Genomic DNA, 23,767 nt, shown 5'->3' with positions numbered 1-23,767 from the left:
TGTGTCCTGTTCACTGCTGATTCATTTACTGGTATGTTTGCTTGATATATTTTAAGATATTACTATGGTTTCTTTGGTTGATTTGTTTTAACATTTTATTGTTTTATTGTTTGATTTGTCTGGGACTTTTTGGGTGTTATAATTTGTTTCAGATAATAGTTACAGATAATAGTTTTCTTGTATTGGGCTGTGTAGTACTTTTTAGATAATTTTTATCTTTTGTTTACTTTATTTTTTCTTTTTTAGTTTTCCATTGACAATTGTTTGCAAGTGAACAGGATAATCCTGCTCCATTTTGAGGTAAGTAACATGGGTCTAGGTCTGCAACCTGACATAGCATAGACCCAGATGCCATAACTTCTTATTCACCCTCTGACAATTTTTGTTTTGTTTTTTTAGCCACATTATGAGTTTGGCCAACCCACTTGTTGGTGTAAGTATATTGTAAATGTTTCCTGTGCAAATAGGAGTGACATTTTCCAAGCTATGAGTTAATTGTATTTTTTTAACATCCTTCTCTTTTCAAATATAGCGTTTCTTAGAAATGGCCGAGGCACATGTGGCAGCACAGGAGGACAACCAGCGTCGCCGCCCCCAAAATCAGCAAGTAACCCATCGTCGCCGACCCAGGGAGCGTGTGTTCAGGCCACGTGTCAGCCTCTTTGGCATGTCTGATGCTGAGGTGGTGCGTCGTTATCGTCTCCCGCCTAGTGTCATCCTGGACACCCTGCGCATAGTGCAGATTGACCTGGAGCCCAAGCGCAACAGCCCAAAAGCAATACCGCCATTGACTAAACTATTGGCGGTATTGCTCTTTTGCGCAACAGGGTCATTTCAGACCACTGTGAGAGTCGCTTCAGGGATGTCCCAGAAGTCCTTCAGTCGTGTGCTAAAGGTTGTTCTGGGGGCGTTTGTGTCGCGTCTAAGGCAATTCATACATCTGCCACTCGATGAGGAGTCCCTGGTGCCGATAAAACGGCAGTTTTCCCACAAAGCCGGTTTCTCGTACATCATAGGGGCAGTCGATGGGACTCATGTAGCCTTGGTCCCCTCCGGTGGGAATGCTGCTAATTTTTTAAATCGCAAGCATTTCCATTCTATAAATGTCCAAGCTATATGTGACGCCTCTCTCCAGATTCGTAACCTGGTGGCTATGTGGTCAGGGAGTACACAGGACTCCTTTGCCTTCCGGAAATCAGGGATGTGGCAAAGATTACAACTGAGGCAAAGTGGTGCAAGGCCGAATGGGGACGCGTGGCTATTAGGTATTTTTATTATTTAACAAACATGTCATGTATGTAGTAGTTTAAAGTGGAAATAGTAATGTTTTAATTTTGGTAGCTAAGTAGATATATTACAAAGGCACATTGCAATATCATTGAAAGGTACATTTAATTGTGATGTTTACCTTAAAATCCTACCTGGATAGCTGCCCATATGATTTTTTTTTTTATAAAATTAAACCTTGGTTACAAATACATTGAATATGTTATGTAAGCTTCTCTGAAGTCATATCTGTGTCTAATTGCTTCTTTTGCCATTATTTGTCATCCATGTTGCCTGTTTTGTTGCCATAGATCTAGTTATTTGTGTCTACAATTATGACACTCGCTCATATTTTTTTAAACTTTTTCATTCTTGTCACCTCTTGTACTAGATAACGCATACCCTTTTCGCCCTTGGCTCCTCACTCCTCTATTAAACCCACGTACGGAGCAGGAGATGGCATACAACTCCGCACATACAGCCACTAGATCGGTTGTGGAGCGGGCATTTGTGTCACGGGCACTAGGAGTTTTACCCAGAATTCACCAGGTGTAGCTACACTTACCAGAAGTGCGGACCTCTGGGTAGTGTGGTGAATCAGTGGAACCATACAGTAGAATAGAGGAAAGGAATGTCAATAGTATAAATGCTGAGTCTTGGCACCGTGAAACTGTGATGGTACAGCAGTTTAGTAAACAGGATAAAATGAGGAAAGAGTCCAAGTGCCTTAGCACGCAGGTAGCATATAGCAGGCCAGTACTTGATAACTGGATAACGTTAGGCAAAGACCAATCAACAATATAGTAGAAGAGTCAGCGACTTGCAGCTACAATACAGAGGCACTTGTAGACTTTAGTCCAGCTAATAGGTACCATACAAAGTAGTAGCTATATCACAAGGAAACATGAATGGTCTACAGCTGGTAAGTTTCACCACGGATATGTAGAGAAGACTTGTCCAGCGCAGGTGTGTAACAGAATAGCGTGAGTGGTCTACAATTGGCAAGTTGTACCACCGATGTGAAGGGAAGACTTGTCCAGGTGCAGGCGTCGAACGGCGTAACGTGAGTGGTCTGCAATAGGCAAGTTGTACCACTGATGTGAAGGGAAGACTTGTCCAGGTGCAGGCGTGCAATGGAGTAATGTGAGTGGTCTGCAATAGGCAAGTTGTACCACTGATGTGAAGGGAAGACTTGTCCAGGTGCAGGCATGTAATGGAGCAACATGAGTAGTCTGCAATAGGCAAGTTGTACCACTGATGTATAGAGGAGACTTGTCCAGGAGCAGGCAGGTAACGGAGGTAGCGAGAGTAGTCTGCAGCGGGAAAGATCTACTACCGATGTGGAGAGAAGACTTATCCAGAAGCAGGCAGGTAATGGAGGTAGCGAGAGTAGTCTGCAGCGGGTAAGTTCTACTACCGATGTGGAGAGGAGAATTGTCCAGAGCAAACGGATAACACGAGCAGAAACAGGAAACACCTCAGAGTCTCAAGGAATGAGAAGCAAGAACAGGCAAAGGTAATAGGGCAACATGTGCCTTAAGTACTGAGAGGTGGTTAATTAACCAATGAGACTAGAGGCGAGGTATTAACAGTTCAGGGTTTCTGCACGTGCACAATCTTAGTCAAGATGGCGGACGGCTGCGGCTAAGGAGAGGCGCCGGCAGGAGCAAGAGAGACCCATGTCCCAACCTAGAGGCACTAACAGTCCAGTGAGTGACAATTTGGTCTTTTAAAGGCCAGATTCCGGTGCCTAGATTGGTCTGGTGGTGCTCTAATGTATGCTCCATCCACTGTGTGTGATATCATAGCTCTGTGCGTGGTGTTCCATAACATCGCCATTAGGAGTGGGGTTCCTTGGGTGGAGGAGGTTGAGGTTGCTGTCCAGGAGGTGTTAGATGCTGACCCCAGGCCTCCAGAATCAGTTGATGCTGTGTCTTTTAAGCAATATGTCCTGGACACCTACTTCTCTTGTAAGTGTTTTTGTAATGTTTTTAAAAAATACAACATACATAGCTAATAAGTTTATAATTATACTATTTATTTACACAACAAAAACACATCAAACCAACCACTATTTTTTTTTATGGGGCCTCTTTGCTGGTATAATGGTTGCATCGCATCAAGGATGAGTCTGGCTTCTGGTAACCCGTGATATAGAAGGCAACAGTGGGGAGGAAGCAGAGGCCAGTGGAGCAGCAGTGAGTGACTGTGCAGCAGCCGACGATTGTGTGGCACGGGGTGCACGGGTGGCAGAAGGGGCAGAGATGGCAGAAGGGGCAGAGATGGCAGATTGGGCAGCGATGGCAGAAGGGGCAGAGATGGCAGCGATGGCAGAAGGGGCAGATGGGGCAGAGATGGCAGATGGGGCAGAGATGGCAGAAGGGGCAGAGATGGCAGATGGGGCAGATGGGGCAGAGATGGCAGATGGGGCAGAGATGGCAGATGGGAAGATGGGGCAGAGATGGCAGATGGGGCAGAAGGGGCAGAGATGGCAGATGGGGCAGAAGGGGCAGAGGTGGCAGATGGGGCAGAAGGGGCAGATGGGGCAGAGATGGCAAATGGGGCAGAGATGGCAGATGGGGCAGAAGGGCCTGGTGGAGGTAAATAATAGTTGTATTGCTGATTAGAATGCGAATATGGGTCAATGTCAACATATGGGTTGCTTTGGAAATGAGGGCGATGCATTTGGGGTCTTAGACTAGAACCAATAGAAGCTTGAGAGTGGAGTTGTTCAATATGTGAAGATGGGTGCGCGTGATAAGGCCTACTTGTGGAACGATAATCGGGTGAAGTGTAGTATGATTGATACATGGGACTAAGAGATGGAGAGAAAAAAGTAGAAGAAGATTCCTGTGATATGCGTGATTGGGGATTGGTGATATACACTGCAATAAGGTCAGTGAGATGGGTAAGGGTAGTGTTGATAGATGAAAGGTTTAAGTCCTTAGTGTTCTCTATACGGGTGAGGCTACTGTCTAAAGTCTGCTCCATACGGGTGAGGGTTGTGGCAATATCTGTGGTATTGGACTGAATAGTGGAATTTGTGTCTCTAATACTGTGATAGCATGCGTGCAGTGATTCCCGTTCACTGACTTCTGCCTCCTCACTCATCTGATGCTCTTCCACATCACGTGGCTCCTCCACCAGCTCATCCTCTGAAATGTCTTCCGCTGTATTGGGCCCTACAAGGGGAAAAAAATTTAAAAATAATGCTGTCCTTAGGAAATTTGTGTGAATTTATATATTTATATATATGTGTGTGTAAATATACCTGTAGCTGTGATAGGCTCGCTGGCGGGTGGGCTACGTCCGGTGTCAATGCGGCCCACACCTTGAACCATCTCCGCATCCAAACAGGCCAATGCCCTGGTCTCCAATGCAGTCAATTCCAGCGTTGTTGGAGGTCCACCACCTGTCATTCTGGCATGTCTTCTATGTTCAGAAATTTTATCTTTTAGGCGGCATTTAAAGTCTTGCCACCTGTGTGCAAAATAGACACATTAGCAGGATAATATTATCCCCAAAATCTGGACACATTTAACCAATTTTTGTACGCTTAAATATTTACCTTTTCTGGACCTCATTAACCTTGCGTCTGATTGGAGCCACGGCATTGACCTCATTTGTAATTTCTTCCCATATTCTTGCTTTTGATGGTGCAGAGAGTGGACGCGGAGTGGAGTGGAGCCTATCAACAGCCAATTCGACCAAAATGTCGATTTCATTTTTTGTGAAATTGGGCTGGCGTGTTTTTTTTGCAGCACCAGATGATGAGCCAGATGGCTCATTGGAGTCTTGTTCAGACATGTCTACAAATGGAAATAAAAGAAGTTTATTCCATCACTAGACCAAAAAGCAGCAGACCTAGGCCCATGTTACTTACCCCAAAATGTAGCAAGGTTCTCCTGTTTTTTACCCACAGAAGTGTTCACAATCTAAAAAAGGAAAAAAGAAAGTGCAATTATTCCATTTCCTACGACGCTGTCTATGTCAGGTAGCAGTCCTAGGCCCATGTTACTTACCTCAATATCCTCCAATATCAACCATTTCCTGACAGCAACAACTTTGAAAAGCCATGCGGAAATTGTCAGGGCGAACTATCGCATGCTGTATGCGATTTTATAGTGGTGCGTTCGGTTGCGTACGCGCCAGAACGCTAGGCACGCTTGAGCAGTGATTGACAGGTCAGTCAGCCATCTTAGTACAGGTTCCGCGATGGACATGCAGACGCACCGACGTGCACTGAGCACCAATCGGTAAGCAGGATATTAAACTGTCATTTCTGAGAGAAAATGAGGTCTGCAGTATTCTCACGTACCAATCTGCGGGTGCTGACAGCAACGATGGACCGTTGTTTTTAGCCCGCAGGGAGGTACGTGGGAAATGATGACAAACTGCAGGCATACAGAGCCGTGCGCAGGCGTCTGCTTATGCAGGTTGGTACCCGCAGCTCCATCGTGCAGTTGCAACGCCAATGGAGTGATCTGCGGAGACGGCAGCCCAACCTTCTTGCAGATTTGAGGGCTGAAATTCTTGCTAGTAAGTCGCGCTCAAACACTATATAATATGGCAATGTAATTTTTTCTTCTCACAGGAAATATGGACAGAAAAGGCCTATTTTCTGACCATTCTCATACTAAACGTATGAATAATGTTAGTCTTATTTGCTATTATTCTGATTATTTACTATTATATATATGTTAAAAATTTTAGTGTACATTTTTGGACAAATTTAATGTTATTGACATGAGTACCCTTTTAGCATTCAAAGCTACCATTCACTGCATGTATGTATGTATTCGCTGTGTATGGTGAATACATTACAAAAATACACATAAGATAACACATCATGGTCTCCAACAAGACGCCAACGCAGCTCCGAACACCACCGCCAACATCAACAGGTGGTCACACCGGAGGCGCCAGGTGGTAGCCAACAGCCACAGGTGGAGTCAGCGGTGGTGGAGGATTCGCCATAGTCCGCTAACCTATCAGCATCACCTCTGCTATTCCAGAGCCAACCAGAATCCACCTCTCAGCAACCACAAGTGCTGGTTGAGGAAAGTAAGTACATTACATGGTAATTTTCATATACTTTAGTTGTGGTTTTTTTTGTCAAGATATGATTTTTTGGGTAGAACATGACAAACAGTTTTCACTGCCCATTTACAGTACAAGGCATCCTAAGTTCCCACAATGGGAAAAATGTCCTCCCACCAATTCTTGTCTTGTGCGCAGGCGAACTCAGATGGCAGGCTTTAAAAATGCACCCTATAGGGTGAGATTATCCTTGGCAAACTTTTGCAGAAAGCTAATGTATACACCAAAACAATATAATACTATATACTTCGTATTACTTGTGTCTTCCCCTTCCCTTTAGGTTGTAAGCTGTCATGCGCATGGCCCTCTTTTGTTGTGTGCTCCTTCTACAGTTCCTTTACCCTCTTGGCCTTCTTCGATAGGCCTGTTTTCCCTGTTTTCTTAAGCTTAGGTCTTCTTCTTGCTGATTTCTACCATCCCTTTCACTATCTGTCAGAGATAATCTGATTTGCTTTACCCTGTCACCTGTCTTTGTATCATGTTGTGTCTTGGTTCTGTTTTCAGTATATGTTATGTACTCCTACTTTTATCAAAATTTAATGAATGGGGCCAGTGTTTGGGTAACATTCATTTATGCACTATACCAAGCTTACAAAATGCAAAGGTACAAGAACCGACAGCTAGCATTTCACCACATTAATTAGTGCATTTTCTAAATTGTTGTGTTTCATTTTTTGCAGCTGATGAGGAGTCGATGGGTCCTCCAAGGCACAGCCAGAGGCTTCTGTGTGAATTAAAAAAGCAAGAAAAAAAATATAAAAAGCATAAAGAAAAAGCAAAAAAATGTAAAAAAATAATAAAATATATTAAAAAATTGTTAAATACCTTTTATTGATTTTTTTTAGTGTTTCTTACTTAACATTTGTTCATAGTTTTAGTTTATAAATTCAAATATTTTTGTTAAAAGAAAAACTGGTATTTCATGGAACAAATTTACGTATTAGCATTATACACTTAAGTAAAGCTGTTGTTTAAAAGCCAATGGAGAAGAGGCCAACCAATAGGGTCACACCTCGCATCCGGGATATAATGTGATAAGGCGCCAAAGAAATAACAGTTATGTACGACATGACCTCTTTCGAAAACATATACTGAAAACAGAACCAAGACACAACCTGATACACAGGGAAAACAGGGCTAGCGGCATAACCTCATTGGTGTTATATAGGTTAATAAAGTCATAAAAAAATTCCTTCAGCAAAAGACACTTAACAAATAAAATTGGATCATTGTTTATTTACAAAATAATAAGCTTCCACTCTTTTTCTATGCTGAAAACTCTGATCTTAAACAGACCAGAGATGTACTTTGTGTTTCAACAAAAGAAGGTTGTACTATAATTTACACCTATCATAGAACAATTGGCTGAGAAAGTATTTAGGCGTATCCTGATCCTTTTGAGTCTCCTGGATGCAATGGACAAGACGAAGAAGTCTGTGCAAGTCTTTGTTGAAAATCTCTGGATTGGAAACATAGGTTATTTGAATAATTACTTCATTCCTGTTCATATTCTTTTCCTTCCAGCTCACACCAAAGGCTTATATAATATTATATATGTATATATATAATATAATACATATGACATTATAAAACCACATCAAATATACATGATACACTGATATATGATATACGATAAAACACTGTAAATATTTCAATATTACGAAATTTTAATCATCAAAAGTAAAACATCTTGACAGGGTAAACAAAGTAGCATAACAAGGGGAATATATATTTTACGGTTAATTACAACCAGCACCATGATTCAACAATTGAGAGATACACCAATGATGTTACTATGTGTCACGGGCACTAGGAGTCTTTACCCAGGGATCACCAGGTGATAGGCTTACCAGAGCAGTATAGGTGGTAATATGGTACTCTGGTAGCAGGGTGATCACGGAACAGGAAATAGCAGATGATGAGATGCTCAGGAAAGTCTATGACTAGCAGCACTGGCAATATGGAGGTAGTAATACACGAGGAACTGTATGGACAAAGGACACGTGAAGGTAGTCAGTGGTCTGCGGTAGCAAGTTGTACCACTGCTATAGTGAGGAGGAATGTCCAACAGAAACGAGGGGGTGATGAGAGTCAGCGGTCTGCAGATAGCAAGTTGTACCGCTGTCTGAGTGAAGGAGTGGAATCCAAGTGGAGGTATCCGGGTAGTCAGTGGTCTGCGATAGCAAGTTGTACCACTGCTATGTGAGAGGATACTGGAACAGGTGAAACTGTAAACAGGAGTCAGTGGTCTGCCACTAGCAAGTTGTACCACTGAATATATATGTGAGGAGGTGCACGGGGAGAGACTGCAACACAATATATACACGGGCACCTTGACTTTGATCCACAGTAATATGCACAATATAAATGTATAAATGACTGAACAACACTGCCAATATAGAAAGTCTCTTGAAGTAATCCAGCATGAGATAACACAGTCAATGATGGCAGTAGAGTCAGCAGATAGTACACTCCAGAGGAGAACCAACACAGTCCAGCAAGGTATGCAATACACAGCACAGTCAATGGGAAGTATGCATACCGTGGTGCAGGAGAAGGCAGTCAGACAGGAGTGCAGAGATACCTGAAGGGCAGGAGGCCAGCAGGATACAAGTCCCTGGATGGGTGAAGCGGGGGTCTAGCAGGTGCAGCGCACAGGTAGGTAGACCAGCAGGGAGCACAGGAAGGCGTGGAGAGCGGATCAGCAGTAGATGGATGAGTAGCGCTGAGAAGTAACAGCAGCGGGTCTCTGCGGGAACACGGAGGTAACCAATAGCAACCAGCAGGTGCAGTAACGATGGGACCCCGGAGCAGAGTTGAACTGGAACAGATGATCACGGAGAGTAGCGGGTAGCAATAGTGGCAGCAGACTCAAGGAAACACGGTAGAGTTGACAAGGACTGAAGACTGAAGCGCACAGAGGCAGCGGATAGGAATCAGCCAAACAGTCACGATGAAACACAGACGGGTTGCAGGTTGAAGACTGTAGTGCACGGAGGCAGCGGATAGGAATCAGCTAGCAGTCACGATGATGAAACACAGACGAGTTGCAGGTTGAAGACTGTAGTGCACGGAGGCAGCGGATAGGAATCAGCCAAACAGTCACGATGATGAAACACAGACGAGTTGCAGGTTGAAGCCTGTAGTGCACGGAGGCAGCGGATAGGAATCAGCTGGCAGTCACAATCATGAACAGGTGAGTGGATGTGGTTGAAGCCTGTAGTGCACGGAGGCAGCGGATAGGCATCAGCTAACAGTCCCAATGATAAATGGTAGAGTTGAAGTGATTAGAAGACTGTAGTGCACGGAGGCAGCGGATAGGAATCAGCTCACAGTCACGATGATACAGTAGATGGTAGAAGTGGTATGGGAACCACAGTAGTAGAAGTGGTTTGGAAACCACAGAGGTAGAAGTGGTTTGGAAACCACAGGAATCAGCAGGGCTGAATAAACAAGGAAACACAGGGACACCTTCAGAGGCTCATGGGGAATGAGACTCCAAGATCAGGCAACGTGGTGTTGACCACAGGTGCTTAATATAGGGAGGTTGCCTGATCTGCCAATTAAGTTAAAGGAACATACACTGAAGGTTTGGAAAGGGCTGCGCATGCGCAGTCCCTCAGGATAGAGGACGTCCACGGTTCCTAATAGTCCGGGAAGAAGCACTCACAGTCCGGTGAGTGACAGTACCCCCCCTTTTAAAGGTGGGCACAGAACGCCTGGAACCGGGCTTGTCCGGATTTTTGGAATAAAACTTCTTCAGAAGGGCAGGAGCATTAAGATCTTCAGCTTTGATCCATGAACGCTCTTCAGGACCAAAGCCCTTCCAATGAACGAGGAAACGGAGGACTCCTCGCGAAATTTTTGCATCCAATACCTCAGTAATCTCAAAATCCTCCTCCTGATGAACTTGAACTGGCTGCGGTGCTGAGGAAGGAGTCGAGAAACGGTTGATGATGAGAGGTTTGAGCAAGGACACATGGAAGGCATTGGAAATCCGAAGATTCTTAGGAAGAAGAAGTTTAACACATACTGGATTGATAACTTGAATGATCCTATATGGACCAATAAAACGAGGGGCGAATTTCATAGATGGAACCTTCAAACGAATATTTTTGGTAGATAACCAGACACGATCTCCAATTTTTAGTGGTGGAATAGCCCGCCTCTTCTTATCTGCGAAAGACTTATATTTGTTAGATGTCTTCTTTAAACAGGTTTTGACCTGAGACCAGATATTTTTGAAGGTCTGACAAGCAGTCTCCACAGCAGGAACTTGGGTGGGCGGGAGGGCAGGAAATTCCGGAAAAGACGGATGGTGACCGTAGACCACAAAGAATGGAGTTTTGGATGATGACTCATGGTACATGTTGTTATGGGCGAATTCAGCCCAAGGGAGCAATTCTACCCAGTTGTCTTGGTTGGCTGAAGAGAACATCCTAATAAAAGTCTCAAGATCTTGATTGACTCGTTCCGTTTGTCCGTTAGATTGCGGATGGTAAGACGATGAGAGTGCTAATCGTATGCCCAAGGTTTTACAAAGGGCCCGCCAGAATCTGGAAACGAATTGTACTCCTCTATCTGACACAATCTCAGACGGACATCCATGGATGCGGAAGATTTCTTTAATGAAATGTTCAGCCAGAGTAGACGAGGAAGGTAAACCGGACAGAGGGACGAAATGAGCCATCTTCGAAAATCTGTCTACCACTACCCAAATAGTATTGTGATTCTTACTTGGTGGCAAATCAGTAATGAAATCCATACTAATATGGGTCCAAGGCTTGGACGGAATGGGTAGTGGTCGCAGCAACCCTGCTGGAGTTCTGCGGGAGGATTTGAACTGAGAACATAAATCACAGGAAGCAATAAACTCTTTGACGTCTCTCCTCATTGAAGGCCACCAGTAACTACGAGAGAGAATCTCAAAGGTCTTATGTTCACCGGCGTGTCCAGAAACACGAGAGGCATGGAACCACGAAAGGATTTTCCGCCTCAGAGTAGGAGGCACGAGGGTCTTCCCAAATGGTAGCATTTTGGTGGATGAAGCAGCCAGAGAAATACATTTGGGGTCTAGAATAGCATGGTTGGGAACCTCTTCTACATCAGAGGACGTCACAAAAGCTCGAGATAGAGCGTCAGCTTTCTTGTTCTTAGCAGCTGGTTTGAAGGTTATAATTAATTCAAAACGGGAAAAGAAAAGAGACCATCTTGCTTGACGAGGGTTCAAGCATTGAGCAGATTGCAAATATGACAAGTTCTTATGATCCGTGAAGATCGTCACCGGATGGCGAGCTCCTTCCAACAAGTATCTCCATTCCTCTAATGCAGCTTTGATGGCCAGCAACTCCTTGTCCCCGATAGTATAGTTTTTCTCTGCGGGCAGAAGACCCCGAGAGTAGAAGGCACAAGGATGTAATTTTTGTTGCTCCGAGCGTTGGGAGAGAATAGCTCCTAAGCCCACATTAGAGGCATCTACTTCTAGGAAGAAGGGGAGTGTCACATCAGGTTGTCGCAGAATGGGAGCAGACGAGAAGGACTCTTTGAGGATTTGAAAGGCTTGGAGAGCCTCAGATGACCATTGCTTAGTATTAGCCCCTTTCCGAGTTAAGGCCACAATGGGAGATGCAATGGATGAGAAGTCTTGAATGAAGCGTCTATAGTAATTGGCAAAACCTAAAAAACGCTGGATGGCACGAAGAGTAGTTGGCTGAGGCCAATGTAGTACAGCATTTACTTTGTCTGGATCCATCTTCAGGCCAACTCCGGAAACTATATACCCCAAGAATGGAATCTGGGGTAACTCGAATGAACATTTCTCCAATTTACAGAACAACGAGTTTTTCCGTAGTCTGGAGAGGACCTCTGCCACATGTTGGTGATGAGAAGGCAGGTCCTGTGAGAAGATCAATATGTCGTCCAGGTAGACAACGACACATACATATAATAAGTCCCGAAAGATCTCATTGATGAAACCCTGGAAAACCGCGGGGGCATTACACAGCCCGAAGGGCATTACTAAATATTCGTAATGCCCATCTCTGGTGTTAAACGCGGTCTTCCATTCGTCACCGGAACGGATTCTAATTAAATTGTAGGCACCACGAAGATCCAACTTAGTAAATATCCGAGCTCCCTTGATGCGATCAAATAGCTCAGTGATCAGCGGAATGGGATACCGATTCTTGATAGTAATGGCGTTGAGTCCACGAAAATCTATACAAGGGCGTAATGATCCATCCTTCTTTTTGACGAAGAAGAACCCAGCTCCAGCGGGAGAGGTGGAAGGTCGAATGAACCCACGCTGGAGATTCTCCTGTATGTACTCAGATGTGGCTTGAGTTTCAGGTAACGAGAGAGGATAGACCCGACCCCTGGGAGGAGTCTTGCCAGGTAGAAGGTCGATCGGACAATCCCAAGAACGATGAGGAGGAAGACGTTCAGACTGAGCTTTATCAAACACATCGGCAAATGAAGCATACTGAGGAGGGAGTCCCGGGGAGGAAGATGAGATGGAAGATTGCTGTACTTTAAGAGGAATAACTTGAGAGAGACAACGATGGTGACATTCAGACCCCCAAGACGTAACTTGAGGGGTGCGCCAGTCAATCTGGGGAGAGTGACATTGAAGCCATGGAAGGCCTAAGACAATCGGACTTGTCGTAACTGGAAGAATTAAAAACGAAATTTCTTCATGGTGTAGTACACCAATCTGAAGGGTTACTGGAGACGTACTCTGGGTGATGAGACCATTGATGAGACGTGATCCATCTATAGCCGTCACAGTAATGGGTGTTTTTAAAGTGATCACTGGTAGGGACCATTGATTCACTAGTGATTTAGAAATGAAATTTCCTGCTGCTCCGGAATCAATCAATGCCTGTGACTCAAAGGATTTGGTAGCAAAGGAAATCGTAACATCGAAAGCGCAGACTTTAGATTTCATAGACAATGGAGAGGACTCCAGGGACCCTAACTTCACCTCTCCAGAACTAGTTAGGGCCTGGCATTTCCCGATTTCTTAGGGCAAGAACTGAGCATATGTGTGGAATCAGCACAATAGATACAGAGTCTATTCTTTACTCTTCGTTTCCTCTCTTCTAAAGATAATTTAGAACGTCCTATCTCCATGGGAATCACAGAAGGTGAAACTGGACGAAATTGAGGGTTTAAACGAAGAGGTGCTTTAGCAGAAGTTGTTTTCTCAGATTCTCTTTCACGAAATCTCATGTCTACACGATGGCAAAGAGAGATCAAATCTTCTAGTGACGAAGGAAGCTCTTGGGTAGTCAGTGCATCTTTAATTTTATCGGAGAGCCCCTGCCAGAAGGCGGCAACTAATGCTTCAGTATTCCACTGAAGTTCAGAGGCTAAGATCCTAAATTGAATGACATACTGTCCTACTGTATGGGAGCCTTGTCGCAAACGAAGAATGCTGGAAGCAGCGGAGGTCACACGACCTGGTTCATCGAACACACTTCGGAACGTGGAAATGAATTTGGCACTATCTTGTAGAATTGGATCGTTTCTTTCCCACAGAGGGGAGGCCCAAGCCAGGGCTTGTCCAGAAAACAATGAGATAAGATAGGCCACTCTGGAACGATGGGTAGAAAAATTTTGAGGTTGGAGTTCAAAATGGACTGAACATTGGTTAAGGAAACCTCTACAAGTTTTGGGGTCCCCGTCATATTTTGACGGAGTAGGCAGGTGAAGCGTAGGAGCTGTAGACACCTGGGATGGCACTGGGGAAACGGAGGAAAGCACAGGAGCTTCAATACTAGCTGTAACAGTCTGTCCAGATGTTCCTTGGGAGGTTAACGATTGGTAACATTGAAGTAACAGCTGTTGGCGAGCATCCTGTTGCTCCACACGGCTGACCAGATGCTGCAGCATCTCTTTAGCGGTAGGTTCCGTATCTGGGTCTGTCATGGCCTGATCTTACTGTCACGGGCACTAGGAGTCTTTACCCAGGGATCACCAGGTGATAGGCTTACCAGAGCAGTATAGGTGGTAATATGGTACTCTGGTAGCAGGGTGATCACGGAACAGGAAATAGCAGATGATGAGATGCTCAGGAAAGTCTATGACTAGCAGCACTGGCAATATGGAGGTAGTAATACACGAGGAACTGTATGGACAAAGGACACGTGAAGGTAGTCAGTGGTCTGCGGTAGCAAGTTGTACCACTGCTATAGTGAGGAGGAATGTCCAACAGAAACGAGGGGGTGATGAGAGTCAGCGGTCTGCAGATAGCAAGTTGTACCGCTGTCTGAGTGAAGGAGTGGAATCCAAGTGGAGGTATCCGGGTAGTCAGTGGTCTGCGATAGCAAGTTGTACCACTGCTATGTGAGAGGATACTGGAACAGGTGAAACTGTAAACAGGAGTCAGTGGTCTGCCACTAGCAAGTTGTACCACTGAATATATATGTGAGGAGGTGCACGGGGAGAGACTGCAACACAATATATACACGGGCACCTTGACTTTGATCCACAGTAATATGCACAATATAAATGTATAAATGACTGAACAACACTGCCAATATAGAAAGTCTCTTGAAGTAATCCAGCATGAGATAACACAGTCAATGATGGCAGTAGAGTCAGCAGATAGTACACTCCAGAGGAGAACCAACACAGTCCAGCAAGGTATGCAATACACAGCACAGTCAATGGGAAGTATGCATACCGTGGTGCAGGAGAAGGCAGTCAGACAGGAGTGCAGAGATACCTGAAGGGCAGGAGGCCAGCAGGATACAAGTCCCTGGATGGGTGAAGCGGGGGTCTAGCAGGTGCAGCGCACAGGTAGGTAGACCAGCAGGGAGCACAGGAAGGCGTGGAGAGCGGATCAGCAGTAGATGGATGAGTAGCGCTGAGAAGTAACAGCAGCGGGTCTCTGCGGGAACACGGAGGTAACCAATAGCAACCAGCAGGTGCAGTAACGATGGGACCCCGGAGCAGAGTTGAACTGGAACAGATGATCACGGAGAGTAGCGGGTAGCAATAGTGGCAGCAGACTCAAGGAAACACGGTAGAGTTGACAAGGACTGAAGACTGAAGCGCACAGAGGCAGCGGATAGGAATCAGCCAAACAGTCACGATGAAACACAGACGGGTTGCAGGTTGAAGACTGTAGTGCACGGAGGCAGCGGATAGGAATCAGCTAGCAGTCACGATGATGAAACACAGACGAGTTGCAGGTTGAAGACTGTAGTGCACGGAGGCAGCGGATAGGAATCAGCCAAACAGTCACGATGATGAAACACAGACGAGTTGCAGGTTGAAGCCTGTAGTGCACGGAGGCAGCGGATAGGAATCAGCTGGCAGTCACAATCATGAACAGGTGAGTGGATGTGGTTGAAGCCTGTAGTGCACGGAGGCAGCGGATAGGCATCAGCTAACAGTCCCAATGATAAATGGTAGAGTTGAAGTGATTAGAAGACTGTAGTGCACGGAGGCAGCGGATAGGAATCAGCTCACAGTCACGATGATACAGTAGATGGTAGAAGTGGTATGGGAACCACAGTAGTAGAAGTGGTTTGGAAACCACAGAGGTAGAAGTGGTTTGGAAACCACAGGAATCAGCAGGGCTGAATAAACAAGGAAACACAGGGACACCTTCAGAGGCTCATGGGGAATGAGACTCCAAGATCAGGCAACGTGGTGTTGACCACAGGTGCTTAATATAGGGAGGTTGCCTGATCTGCCAATTAAGTTAAAGGAACATACACTGAAGGTTTGGAAAGGGCTGCGCATGCGCAGTCCCTCAGGATAGAGGACGTCCACGGTTCCTAATAGTCCGGGAAGAAGCACTCACAGTCCGGTGAGTGACACTATGCACTAAACAGCGTAGCGTTCGCTTCTGCACGTTATGCAAGTATGTGCCGGCGTGTACGGACGTGAACGGGTAGAATAGGAACACTTGCGCCGCAAGTCATGAAGCTGTGTATGTGAGAATACGCAGCTTAATGACTTCGGCCGTTCGCAGCCACAAAGTACGTGCATTAGTGCACGTACGTACGCTGCGCTCATTTTGCGTTCCTTAATGACTCAGGCCCCTTATGTCCAAGGTTTGAACTAATAAAGATCTTATTTGTTTTTGGAACAAAACTGTAGGATCTAAATTTAGAATTTGATGTGTGTTTTCATCTGATAATAATCAACTTGCTTCTTATAGATAGAATTCTGTATTCACAATTACAGTCCCTTATCTGCCTGTCTGAGTAATATCTAGATTACTCATCAACTCCTTCAAGGCTTGGTTTTCTTTCTTTGTTAAATTCCTGTTATTTCTTATAAATGTATCATACATTTTCTTTAGGTCATCGTGTATGAATTTGAAATATGGAATGTTTCAATAAAATGTACTTTTAAATAAGTGGGTTTAAAAATGTAGCTTTTCCTTAGAAAAGCGTGTATAAAATGTTACTGTTAGGAAATCATGAGTAATGCGATATATTGTAATTACAAACAATATGGAAATATTGAAAAGTTCAAAAGTAGTCAGGAAATAAACACAATCTCTGAAGGAATGCTGGTATATTGATAAGTTACACAGGGATCATTCAGTAATATGACTGTCTGAGGCAATGCAAAATATGAAGTAGAACACACAGAAAACTGTATGGTGCAGTTTAGAAATCAAGAAACAATTTTTGTTAAAATAGAAATTGGAACTGGGGCAGTGACAGGAACAAACAGGTTAGAAAACAGAGACCAAGAGCATACATGTCAAATGCTATTAAATACTATTACAGGCCACGAGTGTATGGCCATTCAGGGTTTAAATAGTGAAGTATTCCAATAAACTCACAGGGAAGGCATACCTTTACTGCAGCTCAGAACTTATTGAAAGCGGATATGCAGGAAATAGTTAATCACATCTGTATATCTGAAGCGCATGGCAGACCTGACAAATGCTCACAGGATGCAAAGCAAATTTAACCGTACCCACCCCTTGAAGAGGGGTCAAGAGAACCTAAATGGTGTGTTTGAGGAAACTGCTGGTGAAAAGCTACTTTCCATTTTTCCGCATGCATGGTCTCAAAAATGTATCCTTCTTTGGTCCATAGCCCCCACTTTAAGGAGTACATTCTGAAGGCTCCAAAAGTGCAGACAAGTCATCTGTAGCACCTCATGCAGTGTTCATCTTTGACACCTCACGCAGAGCGGTCATCTGTGGCACCTCATGCAGAGTGAACTCAGGAACCTTAGACCAAGGAAGTTAGACTGGGCAGTTCTGTCCTTAAGCACAAAAATAGACAGTAAACAATCAAGCCCCAGGTAGAGCGCTACTATCAAAAGCATCCTCAAAAAAGTGTATAAAGAATGTCACCAACACATCCGTAAATATACCATGTATCAAAATTACACTCTGCAAAGGCGCTAATGATAAAATTCCTCAATAGAACAAAGTACTTATATGAGTGTTTTCACAGAACAAATGCTATAATAAACATGTAGCAACAAAATAGACAAATAGGTTCCATAACAAACGGACAGTTCATAAGTCCATACAAATAGTCCCAAATAGATCAAAAAATGTTCACTTCCTATGAAACCTCAGACGATGAGTCCATATAAAAGTAACAATCCTTTTTATTCGACATCCTCTTCAAAGGGATCTCCTCAAAGGTTATCCGCACACCATATATAAATGAAGAGAGAAAAATCTCATAGTGCATTATCCTTTGGTTTTTTATTATTGATAAGATAATCATATAAAACATAACAATATATATCCTAGACTGGTAAAAGATGGCTGCTTACCAGAGTAAGCTGGAAATCAATGCACATAGCAGGATCTTTCTAATCCGAAACGAGGAGATTTGGAAATAGATCTGTTTTCCTTGGCCCAGAGGTCAGAGCAGAATTGTTCTCTAGAAACCTGGACCTTTATAGCACAAAGGGGGGTATGACATAAATCCAAACCTCTCAGATTGAAAATACATTGTTTATTTATTGCCCTAACATCGTTTTCAATGCATTCATTTATTTTTATTTTTGTTCCCCTATTATTTCTCTTTATCTCATTAATGGATATGCTACCACTACTCTTTCCTGGAGCGGTGAAAATCTGTTTCTGCTTTTTCATGTTGGACATTCTTCCAAAAAATGAGCCATGGGAGAAGATTCAAATATTCTTCTTTCCCAAGAATAATTGTCACAAAAACACATTTTTATGTGAGTTGATCAATCAAATTATAAACCCTGACCTTTTCCTTGTGAATTGTTAGAGAATCCTTAGTAGTTACTATACTCAATCAAATAAAAATAGACCATAGTATTCTCCATTATTTTATATTTATATGTATACACACTATACATGTTACACCAAACATTTAGAAAAATAGATGTTATAATGCATAGTTGTCCATACATACATAAGTACAGATGTTGTGAATTTCATGTACAACCACAGAAGTGGCACTGTGCAGATATATATATATATATATATATATATATATATATATATATATATATATATATATATATATATATCAATCATCCATATGTTCAAACAGGGACAAGTACCAGCACGTGTTGATAGAAAAAAACCTGGAAAAATATAAAGATTTATATATAAACAAAAATGTACATGTTAATGCTGCACCGGATGGATTGCTCTGGAACTGCTCTTTTCCATTTTTTGTTTTGTTATACAATATATATGTATAGATAGATAGATAGATAAATAGTACTCATTGCAGCGATTACGAAAACCTTAACAACATTTACAGCGACATGGTCATCGCAAGGCTGTCATACATGACATACTGCTAATCCCGATTGTTTGAACAACTGACCTCCAACAATTGCGAACCATCAACATCCCGGCACACAGATAGACGTCAGTTTCAAGGGCAATACTATTCATTTTTCCATCATGTACACAGAGAAAAGATGAAAAATCTGCACTGGAGACTAAAGTATTATTGCTCTGTATATTACAAATATTATTTTTTTTTGAGAGTGCTCTTCAGAATAAATCTAACATATTGAATAGAAAGGAGCATAAAATAAAAAAGCTAAATGGAGACACTCCAGAGTCCAAAATTAATTGCTTTTATTAACATTATCTATAGATTGTATTAGTCATATATTAAAAACAAATGTTTCCTTATGATACGTATATTGATTAACAATTCACCCAACTAGCTAAATATTATATGATAGAAGTGAAAAAAAATATGTCAGAAAATGTTAAAAATGTGGAATAAAATATAATCTACTCAACAAATTAATTTTGCATCTCACTGGCAGAAATGTTTATCAAAAATAATAATAGTATTATCAATTTTAATTATATGACCACATCTAATATTAGTTTGGTGATGTGTAGACAGGAGTTGTATGCACAGGGTCTGATTCATTAAGGAAAGCAAGGCAAAATAAGGAGTAACTTTTCACCTTGACAAAACCATTTTTCATTCGAGGGGAGGTAAATTTAAAATGTGATGGCAGATTTATAGTTGGGGTAGGGCTAGTTCTAGATCAAATTTGATTTTCAGTGTAAAATAATGCTATCAAGTATTTGTGTGCTACATTAAAAAAAAGCCAGTATTTAACTTTTGCGCAAAATAATAAACTGATTTTCACCCTTTGCATTTTAACATGGTTTGTCCAGGAGAAAATTTACTATTTATTTGCCTTACTTTCCTTAAAGAATATAGCCCATTGTGTTTAATATATGGCACCTACAAAATATGACTCATTCATCAAAGCATCAAGTTGCCATTTGAGTTTCAAAGTGAGATAACAGAAAGCACCTCTGTACCCTGCTTTCAACAGCTTCCACTCTAATGTGTCTGCTACATAATCTCCACTGATACAATTTAGATAATTCAACTAATCTTATTATTCCATCATCACAGGAATTACTAAAATATAAAATATTTACAAAATGCACTCTGAGCAATTGATTAAAATAAGCTCAATTCATTCTTGTGTAGAATTTGTGAAGTCAGTCCCTATAAAATGTCTTATATTTATAAAGCTATACATATTCTAAAGCAGTGTGGATTGCTTGACTCATCAGTATATCTTGTTATAAATTGGTGCAAATGATTTATTTATTTAGGCTAGCATTATGACAGGCGCCACAGCCTATATTCAAGCTAATGTTATTTTTCATGTTTTTCATTAGGAAATATATGCATTTATTTGTACAACAACTGATATCTAATATCTGGATAAAATGAGATGTTTTCGAAAACGTTCAGCATTACCTCTCCTGGGAATTCTAATCTTTTGTCTGATGTTTATGAATTTGTACATTGAAGATGAATATGTTGTAGTAAGTACAAAATAACCATACATTCCAAGCCTTTATATTTTGTTAGCTGATAATGATGCTGGCTAGCCAGTTTATATGATTAACATTTTAGAATAGCTTCAAAATTTTAGTTTGTTTACCAGAGTTAAAGAACTGCTATAAATTATCTTTGTTTCCATCACCAACTGATTTCATTCAATGCTGATAAAGTTCATTTCAGTGAAAGGTGGACCATGGCACAAAAATGCTTTTTCTTTTTACAAAACTAATCAGCAGAAATCCTTTACTTTATCAATTGTTGTGGTGCACTAATCATTGCAACAAACCCCACTCCATATATAATTTGTGACATTCTATCAAATGTGCCCATATTTGTAACTACACATTTTCTGCCTTGTTTTTGGTGTGAGTAAAAAATGTATTTACTGATAGACACTGCTGTCATTCACACTGGGATGTGTACTTGTTTGATTTTAGAAAACCCATGTCTTAAATCCATACAAATGATTTGATAACGCATTTTCTGTATTGAAGTTGCCCAGCTACTGAAATAGAATAAAAGATATTAAAAAGTCACTGTTAGTTAATAAAGAGCACTTATGTTTCTGAAAGTCCTAATATGTAGTCCCATTATATATCCTATTTTAGAAAGGGTAATTTATGTATTTGTGTATATATATATATATATATATATATATATATATATATATCCACAGCGGTTGAAGTGGAATAGTATATATACAGTGATATGCCATACTGTGACTTCTCCTACTGCCTTCATTGTAAAGCTATCAGGTTCCATTCACTTACACTTTTCATACCGCCACTTTAACCACTGTGTGTATATATGATACAGGAGAGGTAGTCAGAGATATATATTTCAAGTGTATTATGTGTATAATATTTTGTCATTTGCTATTTTGTATTAATAAACTACTACTTTGTTGCATTTGATAATTGGTACAGCTCATACTTTGCATAGGGATAATTTTTCTCCTTTGCCTATTTGTTTGTATTTTTCATATAGGAAGAAGATAAAAGGCTCAGAGATGCTTCAACTCCCCAATTCAACTCAGATCAATATGGCCACACAGTTAAAGAGTTCCCTAATATTTCATCATCTATAAATGTAACATATCGCATTTTAGCTGGAATACCAATATCAAGAAAACGTATGTAATTTAATTATTGTATTAGCTAATGAAAGGATAGGAATGCTTGAGGGCTTTATTTTATATATCCTACACAAATTCTTTGGACATTTATATTTATTTATTGACTGAACTGACTGATGGGGATTTAATTGATTTCCTTGATTAAGAATATACCTACAGGCAGCAGACATTATTGAAGGAATTCAGGCAATAATGTCACACGCCAGACAATACTTTTTTTGTTCATAATGCTGATTTTCGCTTGTCACAAAGGTGAAAATCTGTATAATACCATACGTTTAATATAAGAATTATTATTATATTACCATTTTTGTAAAATGTGTAAAATCAGTGGCGAAATTACAGATGCAGAAAGCCATGCAACTGCCATGGGACTCATTGGTGAGGGTGACCCAGTGATGTTGTCCTATCCATTGCAGAAGCCCATACTCTTTCTTTGGAGCCTGTGCTTGCACTGGCCCCTGTCCAAGGTCAAAAGAGCACAAAAGGGGTTCTCCAAAGTCTCAACATTTTGCCATGAAGGTCGGCAATTGAGTGTTATGCTTTTGTACTGTAAAATACAGTATAATGTAAAAATTATATAACTGAACATCACAATTTATTTTGCAAATAAAAAAATGTCTACAGTTAATGCTATAGCTGTTAATATGTTGCTTATGAAGTGTGTTTTGTAGCAGTCTAATCTTTTTCATCAAGTAGTTGCACTTCTAACAAGTGTGGCTAATCAAACCAGAAAGTAGAATCATAATAAAAATACATATAATATGTGCTTGTTTTTTAAATTAAATAAATTATTTTGCAAAATGCAGTTTAAAATTTTGAAGAGACCAGTTTTACTTTAATGGTACCAAGTTAACAAAATGTTAATAAAAATCACTTGAGATAAATTCTGCTAAAAAAAAGCTGTGTCTACCATATATGTTAAAATTGCGCCTTTGATTATGTATTTATTTTTACCATATAAGGCTCTTTGTTTTGTCATTACTGAGGTGATTCTTAATTCTTTGTGTGCATTAAGCATGAGAACAACTACACAGAATAGAAATAGTAATATAATATAGTAGACTATTAAATCAATCAAAACATTTCTTACCATATACCCTCTTATGTATGGTTAGCAAATAAACTCTTAAATGTTTAAAGAATATGGATTTGAGTTTGATTCTATATATTTCTATAAGTGAGCTAGTTTTTTTTTAGACTAATTGCAATATCCAGTGAGCCCTGCAGTGGGCATGTCACATTTACTCCAACCCTTCAATCCAGTTTATTGGTAGCAGGGTAGAATTAAGCATGCATGGTTTGAATAAGATGAAGTGAATGATGATGACATTCATCTAAAGGAAACAGGCTACATCTGTATATATCTATATATCTATATATTTTCTTCAATAATAAAGTGAACTGTTAAATTAAATTGTTTATTTAATGGATAAGTATACCTGCTATGGACATTTTCTTTTTACATTTGTTGTAGTTCAGGTTTCTATCAGTCACCAATATTTCTATATTAACTAGATAGTAAAACTATATGAAATCATTTAGGTCATCCTAGAGGATTACAATAATTTGAAAAATAAAATCAGATTCCTTTCTACATCTAATAATACACAATACAAACACACACAATGTTGTGACAGCTAAAGCTAACTGGCAAACTGGTGTACATTTAAATATTAAATCTCAATTTTTTTATTCTCATTTTTATAAAATGACGCTTAGGTAATACACATACAAAAAAACTCCAGTTTAGTAGACATGGAAGCATTTGTAATTACACAATTAAGAAAGGACAAATTATTCTTGCCTATGAATTATACTCACTCTAATAAATCCCACTCATAAGCCACATTAATTCAGTAAGTTTGAGATTTGGTTACTGCCAGATTTGATTTAAAAATGAGTAGCTACAGTATGCAGTACTACAGAATGACTCACTTGTGATAGAGAGTAC

The 23,767-nt window shown here is 41.1% G+C and overlaps 1 protein-coding gene across 4 annotated transcripts in view; it reads left to right on the top strand.

Annotated features, from left to right (window-relative positions):
* MGAT4C (MGAT4 family member C) overlaps positions 1-23,767 on the top strand; it is a 128,422-nt gene that overhangs the window by 102,778 nt on the left and 1,877 nt on the right. For 3 of the 4 annotated variants that reach the window (XM_075205322.1, XM_075205324.1, XM_075205323.1), the window contains exons 3-4: positions 20,510-20,659; positions 21,666-21,810. In XM_075205322.1, coding sequence (XP_075061423.1) covers positions 20,561-20,659; positions 21,666-21,810 — 244 coding nt within the window. In that variant the 5' untranslated portion in view covers positions 20,510-20,560. Of the gene's footprint in view, positions 1-18,414; positions 18,547-20,509; positions 20,660-21,665; positions 21,811-23,767 lie in introns of those variants that run through there. The other variant, XM_075205326.1, reaches the window with a different exon arrangement.

Source organism: Mixophyes fleayi, chromosome 4, assembly GCF_038048845.1.
Source record: "Mixophyes fleayi isolate aMixFle1 chromosome 4, aMixFle1.hap1, whole genome shotgun sequence".
Taxonomy (NCBI): Eukaryota; Metazoa; Chordata; class Amphibia; order Anura; family Limnodynastidae; genus Mixophyes; species Mixophyes fleayi.
This window is presented reverse-complemented; position numbering and strand designations above follow the sequence as displayed.